Source organism: Tupaia chinensis, unplaced genomic scaffold, assembly GCF_000334495.1.
Source record: "Tupaia chinensis unplaced genomic scaffold, TupChi_1.0 Scaffold143681_1, whole genome shotgun sequence".
Lineage (NCBI taxonomy): Eukaryota > Metazoa > Chordata > Mammalia > Scandentia > Tupaiidae > Tupaia > Tupaia belangeri.
Genome location: NW_006203529.1, coordinates 93,199 through 104,542, shown reverse-complemented (window position 1 = coordinate 104,542; position 11,344 = coordinate 93,199). Strand labels below are relative to the sequence as shown.

Sequence of the window (11,344 nt, the reverse complement as noted above, 5' to 3'; positions counted from 1 at the left end):
TGGCGCGTCGCAGAAGTAGTGCTGTATCTGGCTGGTCCCGCAGTAGGGCAGGCGGAAGGTCAGGGCGGCCTGGAGCGCAGAGTGCAGAGCGCCGCTGAGCCACGCGCTGGCGGCCAGCAGGGCGCACGTCCTCGCGCTCATCAAGCTGGCGTACCGGAGTGGGGAGGTGATGGCCAGGTAGCGATCGTAGGACATGACCGTGTAGAGGAAGCACTCGGTGCTGCCCAGGAGGTGGAAGGCGTAGAGCTGGGCCACACAGCTGCAGAAGGAGATGGCCCTGCCGCCCGGGGACACTAAGGTCATCAGCACCTTGGGCACCGTGACTGTGGAGAACCACATGTTGATGAAGGACAGGTTGCTGAGGAAGTGGTACATGGGGGTGTGCAGGTGAGGCTCCGCCCTGATCACCAGCAGGATGAGGAGGTTCCCCAGCACCGTGAGTACGTAGATCGCCAGGAAGAGTCCAAAGAGTGGGGTGTCCAGGGCAGGCTGGTGGGGAAGGCCCGTGAGGAAGAACGTGGTCACCAGGCACCTGTTGGACATTGCTTGTCACCCTTGGTCTCACTCCCTAGAGGGTTACACAAGAAACAATGAGCATTTAACATTTAATTTAACATTTAATTTTGTGGTCACTGAACTAACAGTGGTGGATAATTATAGAGATATAATGGGATTTTGCTTGTTATAATCTTCTTTGGTAAAAGTTATAAATCATCTTTGGTAAAAGTCATAGAGTAATCACTCTATCTCCCTATCTCTTTCTCTGTCTCCCTCTCTCTCTCTCTCACACCCATACACAAACACACACACACGCACAAATAAAAATATCACAGAAGTTATATAGAGAAAAATATAGGAGAAACCCTTTGTATTAGTATTCTATTGGTGTTGGTGAATTGCATTTAATGTCACAAAACATGCAAATTTCTTCTCACCCTTTCTGTAGGTCAGGTTGACTAGACCCTCTGCTCAAGGTATCAAGGTTGTAATCAAGGTCACCTCTTGAGCTGCCATTTCATCTAAAATTCTAGATCTATTCTAATCTTGGTGAGATTGGCAGTATTCAGTCCTTTGTAGTATAATGTAGGTCTCTGTTTTCTTGAATTTGATAGACAGAGAAAATCACTCTCAGCTCCTAGAAGCCATCCATCTATATCTATCATCTAATTATCATCTATCTTTTTAAAAAAATTATTTAACTTTACTTATTTATTTACTTATTTTAATTTTATCAGAGGGGAAGAGACAGAGAGAAAGTGAAAAAGCAAGCCTCTATGTCCAGGACTTGAATTACAGTTGTCTGTGTCCAATATCTCCAATCACCATGCCATCTGCTGGCCCCTTATCAAAGAGACTAGATAATCAAAATTAAGGCAAAGTCTACCAATTTCCAAGAAATATTGCTCTGCATGCAAGTTTAAGATAAAGGAAAGTAGGGGAAAACAGCAAATCTAACATTCCAGGAACTCACCTTACAGTATATGATTCATTTCAACAGTAAAATTAATCCAAATGTTTTCTCCAGATTTTTTATATTTACCATGCTATTTACAGGCAGTAGTTTTCAAGATATCACTCAAAGGACAGCCATACCATGTTGAGAAAGAGTGGCCAATTTCTATTCAAATACCAAACTAGGTGAAGTGCAGGGAAGGGAAATTCAGTGACCATAGTTCAAGTTCTTGACCCTGTAGACTAAAATTACATGGGTGTGAGACCAGCAGTTAGCATAATGGCTATGTCATTGAACTCCTATGTAGTCAACTGCGGTTCAAGTCCTGGACCCAGTGTCTTAAACTCACACCAGGCACATGTGCATGCCTGCCCAAGATCCTGAGAGATTGGAGAAGTGGCTAGAAATCACCCCCCAGGGTGATTTCTCTGTCTCTCTCTGTTTCTCTGGTGAGTGTATGCACCCTGTAGCAAAATCCTCTCTCTCTCTCTCTCTCTCTCTCTCTATCTATCTATCTATCTATCTATCTATATATATATTATGGAAGGGATTGCAGTTTGGCCATCTCCCCGGTGATGATTTCTCACTTTCTGTCTCTCTCTCTCTGGCACATGCCCTATAGCAAAAATCTCATTTAAAAAAAGAAAAAGAACATTAATTCAATTTTTATTTTGTTCCATTATGTGTTCTTATTACATATATTTGATTTTTGTAGGGTACAATATGGTTTCTCAAAGTATTAGTGTGTACTAATAAAATCAATGGTACAATACATATTCTTACACAGTGATACAATACAAAACTTACACTATGTTGGCATATTTGATAATAATTCTAATCATCTATTGGAGCTAGGTTTTGGTTTGTTCATATTTTTTTATTCTGCTATGTTATACCATTCCATAATCTCTTCCTCTTATTTACCTCCATTTGCATGTCCATTACATTTGTTTTTCTTCCACATCCACTCCCTCCTTAGTTCCTCATGCAGTTGCTGGTGTCTCCCATTACTGTCTATTTCTAGGCTTTTGAGACTCAGTTTCAGCTACAGATTGCAGACATTTCATTATGTTAAACAGGGACATATGTTATTTGTCTTTTATAGTCTTGCTTATTTCACTTACCATGGTATCTTCTAGGATCATCCACTTTGTGTCAATGACAAGATTTTACTGTTCTTTAAATAATAGTGTCGATTGTGTATATGTGCTACATTTTCCCAGTAAGTTTATCAGTGTTGGGGCACTTAAGCTTATTTCTGTGATTTAGCTGTTGTGTATAATGCTGCAATTCATATGGAGGTCCAAATGTCTCTCCAACTGAGTGACTTACTATCTTTTGGGTATACACCCAATAGTAGTATTCCTGAGTCATTCAATGGATATATTTTTAAGTTTTTAAGGGACAGCAATTATCCATAGTGGCTGCACTAATTTATATTTCAAACAGCAGTGTGCGAGGATTCCCTTTTCTCCACAACCACCAGCACTTGTCTGCGTGTGTGTGTGTGTTTTCTTTCTTTATTTTGTTTTTTGTTTTGTTTTGTTTTTAATCATATCCATTTTGACTGGGGTTAGGTGACACCTCATTGTAGCTTGATTTGCGTTTCCTTTATAATTAGAGATGTTGAACATTTTTACATATGCTTTTTAGCCATTTATATGTCTTCTTTGAGAGCTGCTCAGATTGATTGTCCATTTCTTAAAATTAGAGTATTAGCCTATTTTGTGGATGAGCTGTTTGAGTTTCTAAAATATTCTGGTTGTGAATCCCTTATCCACAGTATATTTTAAAATATTTTTTTCTCATTTTGTGGTTTATTTATTGATTCCTTTGTTGTCGAGAAGATTTTTATCTTGACATAATCCCACTTATCTGTTTTCGGTGTAATTGTCCTAGCTTTAGGGATCTTATCAGGAAATATTTGCCTACTCAGACATCTTGAAATGTTTTCCCCAAGGAGTTTGATGGTTTTGGGCTTTATGTTTAAGTCTTTAATCCATTTTGAGTTAATTTTTGTAAATGGTGAAGTTTAGAAGTCTAGTTTCATTTTTCTGCTGGTAGATAACCAATTTTCCCAGCATCATTTTTTGAAAAAAAATATTCTTTCTCCGCTGGATTATCGATGTCCTTTGTCAAACTCAGTTGGCTATAAGTTATTCAAATTATTTCTGGGTTTTCTGTTCTGGTCCATTGATCTGTATGTCTTTTTAGTGTGTGTCAGTACCATGCTGTTTTGATTATTATGGCTATACATTATATTTTGAAGTCAAATAGTAAAGTGCCTCAAAATTTACATTTTCTTGTGTAGTATTACTTTGACGATAGTGGGTCTTTTGTGATTTTTGTGGTCCCAGATAAAGTTCATGATTGTTTCTATTTCTATGAAGGCTCTCACTGGAATTTTAATAGGAATTGCATATAATTTATAGATCACATTGGGTAGAATTGACATCTAACTATGCTGACTCTTCAATCCATGCACAAAGAATATCTTTCCATTTTATTTTTTAATTATTTATTTAGAGTTTTATGATATTCATAAATAAAGATTTTTCACTTCTTTGGTCAGTGCAATCATTGTTACTATAAAAAAATGCTACAAATTTCTGCATTTTAATTTTATATCCTGAAACTTGACTGAATTTGTTTATCACATCTATGAGTTTTTGGGTAAATTCTTTAGGATTTTAGATGCACATTTGCAAATAGGGACAATATAACTTCTTTCTTTCTGATTCAGATGGCTTTTATTTCAGTCTCTATTCTAATTGCATTGTGTAGGACTTGCTATATTATATTGAATAGGGGTGGAAAAACTAAACATCCATGTTTTCCAGTTTTAAGAGGAATTGCTGAGAGCAGCAGTTAGCATAATGGCTACATTCCTGGACTCCCATGTAGTTGACCACAGTTCAAATCCCAGATCTGGTGGCTTAAACTCACGCCAGGTGCATGTGCGTGTGTGCCCAGGATCCCAAGAGGAGAATGGAGGATAGCGGTGTGGCTATCCCCCTGGGGAATGATTTCGCACTTTGTCTCTCCGTCTGTCTCTGTCTTTAGGTCTCTGCCCTATAGTAAAAAAAAAAAAAGAAGAAGAAGAAGAAGAAGAAGAAGCAGCTGCAGCAGCTTTCAACTTTTCTCTACTGACTTTAAAGTTTAGTATGGGTATGTCATGTATAGCCTCTTCACTGGGACCAGCAGATGTCATAATGGTTATGTCGCTGGACTCCCACATGGCTAATTGTATTTCAAATCCTGGATCCAGAGAGGCTTCAAACTTATACCAGGCACGTGTATGTGCATGGCCAAAATCTTGAGAGGAGAATGGAGGAGAAGGGATTGTGGCATGGCCATTCCTTCCAGGGGACACCTTCTAGATTTCTTTCTATCTGTCTCTGTCTTTTAGCAAGTTCACATACCCCACAGCAAAAATCTCTCTAAAATAAATAAATAAATAAATAGCTTTCATTGTGTTAAGAAATGCCCCTTCTGTATCAATTTTCTTGAAAGTCTTATTTATGAAATTATATAAAATGTCTCCTTGTATACCCAGATCAGGCTGTTGTACTTTATCAGATGCTTTCTCTCCATCAATTGATATAATCATATGCTTTTTTGCCTTTCCTTCTGCTAATATGCATATTACATTTATTGTTTTGCAAACATTGAACCATATTACATCCTCGGGCTAAAGTCTACTTTGTCTTAGTATATCATTTTTTTAACATGTTGTTGGACTTGATTTGCTAGTATTTTGTTGAGAATTTTTGCATCTGTAGTTATCAGGGATATTGATTTATATTTTTATTTTTTCATTGTGTCTTTGTCCACTTTTGGTATAAAAGTGATAGTGGCTTCAAAGAATGAGTTTAGGCAAGTTCTCACCATTTTTATTATGTTTATAATAGTTTGAGGGGAATTGATGTTAATTCCTTTTTAAGAGATTTGTATAATTCAGTTGTAAAGCCATCTAGACCTTAGCTTTTCTTTATTGGCAGATTCTTACTGATTCAATCTCACTACTTGCTATTGATCTATTCAAGCATTTGGTATCTTCTTGATTCAACTAGGTTTTTATACATGTCCATAAATCTGTCCATCCCTTCCAGGTTCTCCAGTTTATTTGCACATAGAAGCTCATATTAATCTCTAATAATCTTTTGTGTTTCTGTGTTATCTGTTGCAATGTCCCCTTTTCATTTCTTATTTTATTTATCTGAGTTTTCTCACTTTTACTCAGTCTAGTTAATGGTTTATTGATTTAGTTTATCTTCTTGATGTATCAGATTTTTGTTTTGTTGAAGTTTCATTTACTATTCTTTGGGGCTTAGCTTGTTCTCACTTTTTCAAAATCCTTGAAGTGCACAGTAAGATTGTTCATTTGCCATCTTTCTATTTTTTTTTTTTCCTCGAGCTCTAACTGCTGTAAACTTTCCTCTTAGTACTGCTTCGTTGAGTCCCAGAGGTTCTGGAGTATAGTATTTTCATTATCATTTTATTAAAACATGTTATGATTTCATTCTTTTTTTCTTTCTTAGAGAGCAATTTTTGCTATAGGGTGCATGTGCTCACTGGAGGGACAGAGAGAGATGGGAAGAGAGAAAATGAGAAGTCACCACCCAGATCACATGGCCATGTCACAATCCTTTTTTCTCCATTCTCCTCTTGGGATTTGGGGCATGCACACACACATGCTCAGTGTGGGTTTCAAGCTGCTGAGTCCAGGACTTGAACTGCAGTCAGCTGTGTGGGAGTCCAATGCCTTAACCATTATGCCACCTGTTGCCCTGATTCCATTTTTAATTTTCTGAGTAAAATTGAAATACTTCAGGAGTATGTTATATAATTTTCATGTATTTTTGAAGGTTCTTTGTTAGTAATTTCAAGTTTAATTCCAATATGGTCAAAGAAATTGATAGACATGATGTCTATTCTTTTAAGTTTGTAGACAGGGCTTATTTTGTGTCCTGTTATATATGGTCAATATTAGAAAATGTTCCATGCGTTCTTCTTAAACAAATGTGTATTCTGTATTTACTGGGTAGAATATTCTATTAATATCCATCAGATATGTTTGGTTTATGGCTCCCTTTAATTCCAATGCCTCTTTGTTTATTTTTTTGCCTAGATAGTCTATCCAGTGATGAGAGTGGAATGTTGAAGTCATATTTGCCACACTTTTTCAATCCATTCTTCTGTTCATGGACACTTGGGTTGGTTCCATGTCTAAATGACTGTGAATAATGCCGCAATAAACATAGATGCGGAAGTACTTTTCTGACTGAGTACATTTCTATCCTCTAGGTAGATACCCAGGAGTGGAATTGCTGGAACATATAGTAGTTCTATTTGTAGGTTTAAATAGACACTACCACATGATTTTCTATTACCAATTTTTATTCCCAGTATCAGTGCTTAAAATTTCTAGTTATTCCGCATATTCACGTTTTTTTTCATTTTAGCCCTTATAGTGGGTGTATAGTAGTCTTATTGTAGTGTTAAAACTTTTTTTATTTTCCTAATGAATAATGAAATTAAGAACCTTTTAATTATTTGACTTTAGGATGCTATTGTGACTGTTATCATTTTTCAAGAATTTCATTGTGCTATCACTCATTTTTAAATTTATCATTTTTGTTTATTACAAAGCAATATTAGAACAATAAAAGGCAAGTTGAAGTGAGAATGTTTGCAATACATTTATTTGACAAAAGACTAAGATCCAAAATAAATTACACACATAGAAATTAGTTAAGAGTGTGACCAGCAGATGGCATAATGGCTACATCGCTGAACTCCCACGTAGTAGACTGTGGTTCAAGTCCCAAATCTGGTGGCTTAAACTCACGCTGGGTGTATGTGCATGCGTGCCCATGATCCCCAGAGGAGAATGGAGGAGAAGGAATTGCAGCATGGCTATCCCCCCTTGGGGGCGGGGGAGTGGATGATTTCTCACTTTTTGTCTATCTGTCTCTGTCTTTCTGGCAAGCACATGCCCTATAGGAAAAAAGAAAGAAAAAAAGAAAGAGAGAGAGAGAGAGAAAGGGACAGAAAAAGAGAGAAGAGAGAAAGAAAGAAAAAGAGAGAGAGAGAAAGAGTAAGAGATAGATAGGGGACTGACTCCAGAACCAGGTGAACTGACACAAGCACATCCCAAAGCCTATGAGCTGACACTCACAGCCCATAATAATACTTCAGTAAGAGAGTTCAATGAAAGGGAAATTGCAGAAATGTCTGAACAGGGATTGAAATAATGATCCTAAAAAAAATCAGTAAGATGAAAGAAAAATACAGATAAACAACTCAAAAAAAAATCAAGAAGACAGTTCATTTCAAGAATGAGGAAATGCAACAGAGATAGAAATTTTTAAAAAGAACCAAGAAGAAATTCTTGAACCAAAGAATTCAATAAATGAAATAAAAAATACCAGGAGGTGGCATGGTAAGGTGCTGGATCCCATATGGCTGTTTGCACAGATTCAGGTTATGGATCCAAAAGCTTGAAAATGTGCTGGGCACATATGCATGTGTGCCCCAAATCTCCAAAGAATATAAAAGGGATTGCAGAGTGGCATTTTCCCATGGGGGTGATTTTTCACTTTCCCTCTCTCTTTCTCCAGAAAACACACATGAAATATCTCAAAACAAGGCATACGAATAGCCAACAAGCATTTGAAAACATGTTTAACATCATTAATTATCAGGGGAATGCATAACAAAACCACAATGACATATTTTATCACCCAAGTTAGAGTAGCTATTATCAAAAAGACAAAAGATAACAAATACTGAAGAGAATGGGGAGGAAAGCAAATTTATTTAGTTAGTGATCATGTAAACTAATACAGTCATTTTCAAAAACAGTACAGGGAACAGGTGCCAGCAGTGGTTATATCACTGGTCTCCCACATGGCTGACAGTGGTTTGAGTCCCAGACCTGGTGGATTGAAAATCACTCTGGGTGTGTGTGTGTTCGTGCCCAAGATACTGGAAGGAGAATGGAAAGAGGGAATTGTAGCATACCATTCCCCTGCGGGGGTTATTTCTTACTTCCTCCCTCACTGTCTTTCTCTCTCTCTCTCTCACACACACTAGTGTATGCGCCCTAAGGCAAAAACCTCTAAGGAACAAAAAACAGTATAAAGGACCAGCAGGTGGAGTGGAGGTTAAAGCAGCTGGATCCCACATGGCCAACTGTGCAGCTGAACCTGGCAGCTTGAAAAATCACTCAGGGCATGTGTGCATGCATGCCTAAAATTCTGAAAGGAGAATAGAAGAAAGAGGACTGAGATATGGCCATCCCCGCTGTGGATTTTGGTGCCCCACTTTCAGCCTCCCTCTCTCTCTCTGGCAAGTGCACAGGCCCTATTGCAAACAAACAAAATACAGAAAAAAGTAATAAAGAAAAACAGTATGGAGGGTCCCCCAAAACTAAAAATAATGGGTCATTGGAGAAGTTATGATGCATTTTTCCATAGAAAAATATGTCATAATTTTTCTAACAACCCAATGGAACTGCTATGTGATCCAGCAATCCCACTACCAGATCTATATTCAAAGGAAAGGAAACTACCATGTTGCATGAGGTTATCTGAACTCCAATGTTTATTGTAAAATTGTTCACAATAGCTGATATATGGAATCAACCTAGGTGTCCAATGACAGAGGAATGGGTAGAGAAAACAAGATACACACATGCATGAGTGTGCACGCATACACACACACAATGGAAGACTATTCAGACACTACAAGGAATAAAATCCTGACATCTGAGGCAACATGGGGTGAACCTGGAGGATATTATGTTCAGTGAAATAAGTCAGATACAAAAAGAGAAATTCCACATATTTCAACCCACATGAAAACAAAGATGACCTCATAGAAGTAGAGAGTAGAAAGGTCATTGCTCAAGGTTGAGAAGGCTGAGAGTTGGAGGATGGAGAGGTGTGGGTTAATGGATACAAAACATTGCAAATAGATAAGAGGAACAAATTTTAGTGGTATATAATACAGCTGGGTGATGAAAGTTAATAATTTATGATATATTTGATATTAGTTAAAGAGGACTTTTAATGATTCCAACACAAAGAAATGACAAATATATGAGATTATGAATATGCTAATTACACTCATACAATTATCACACATTGTATTCTTGTATTGAAAAATCACATTTACCAATTATATGCCAATAATAATACTAAAAAGATCATTAAAAAAAAAAAAACACTGGTCCAGAATTTTTAGACTAGCTCAACTCACCCCAAGACAACTGATTACTAGAAATGTCACTGAAGTGACAGTGTCTTTATTCCCACAGGGTTTGTCCTGAAATATGATACACATGAGAAATTCCAAGACACCTAGGACATCTTCTACTTCCAGTTCACTAGGTAATATTAGCATGATATTATCAATATTGTTAAGCCATAAAATATAACCAATATAATATCTTGTGTATTTGGTGAGTGGATAAATCATTGCTGATTAAATTGTTACACAAAAATTGTAACAGTAATATATTGCCCCAAATGATACATGCCATATAGAAGGTGATAAAAAGCCATCTCTGAATGAATTAATATTGGGTCATCAGAAAAGTCATGATATATTTTTCTGCTTCTCTATGACTTTTCTGATGACCCAATAAAATGTATAGGGAAGGATTTCTCTTTAGAAGACAGAAGATGAGTACAGGGCAAAAAGAAATACTAAGCCAGTTTCCCTATTCCAACTCTCAGGACTTGACCCTTTCCAGATAGATGTCTTAATTATCACGGAAAAGACTTAGTAAGTACATTTATTCAACCTATGCTGTAATTCGTCAATCAGAAGGATTACATTCTTATGATTTTAGATTTATCAGCCCTGATCCTATAAGGTTGTGTTAGGACAGGTGTGAAGATAATCTAGTTCTCTGTTCATATATGAAGGTAGGGATTTAAAATCTGAGGACTGCGATATTTTTTCAGTATAGATGAGCAGTCAGCACACTGAAAGCTTTGTGTTCTACATTTTCTGCAAAATAACCTCTTGAAGTAGTAACCAGATCAGAAAACTTTCCCATCAGAAATGCTTGAAATTCATACAAGGAGTGTGTGCTTGTGTCCCCAAAATGCCTAGAGGAGAATAGAGGAGAAGGGATTGAGGCCTGGCCATACCACCTGGATGTTATTTCTCATTCTCTGTCTCTCCAGCGAGCACAAATCCTACAGCAAAAATCTCAAAAATATATGTATGTGTGCATGTGTGTGTGTATGTGTGTGTGTGTGTGTGTATAAAATAAGACAAAATATTTCAGTAAAGCATTTATTGATCTGCCCTTTGTTAGTTCAGAACTGCAAGCTCTTTTATTGTCAAAGTTGGATGAATCCATATCATTTATCTACATAGACTTTATGTGATTTTAATTTACTAAATAAAAAGTATGACCTTTTACCTTTGGTAAAACCCCTTTTCTCTTCAGGGCTCAAGGGCAGAATGGGACTGTGTGTTGTGCCATTCCTCTAAGGGTCCTTGCAGCTCTAAGCCAATTACGTTCAACTTCTAAGGAATTGGCATGTGTTTCATGTTCGATCTTGCTTGCTCTTCTCTTGTATGTGAGTGGTCTGGACAGTTCTGCCCACAGTGGTGCTGCCTATCCTAGTGCTACATCCTGGTAGCATAATCTTTGTGAGTCAAATTCTGAGAGTATTTTTTAAGACATCAGCACATGGCATTCATGTAGTACCTTTTTTTTAAAAAAATATGATTTCTTTTTTACATTCAGTCATCACGCATCTCTCTAGTGCACACTGTGTTTTTTCTTTTTTATTAAAGAATTATTTTTATTTAACTTATTATTATTTTTTAATTTGACCAGAGAGAGAAAGAGAGAGAGGGAAAGTG

The 11,344-nt window shown here is 37.0% G+C and overlaps 1 protein-coding gene across 1 annotated transcript in view; it reads right to left on the bottom strand.

The window, feature by feature from the left end:
* The window catches only part of LOC102491143 (olfactory receptor 10G7-like), a 67,173-nt gene that overhangs the window by 383 nt on the left and 55,446 nt on the right, over positions 1-11,344 (bottom strand). The window contains 1 exon segment of the mRNA XM_027766785.1: positions 3-568. Coding sequence (XP_027622586.1) covers positions 3-543 — 541 coding nt within the window. The 5' untranslated portion in view covers positions 544-568.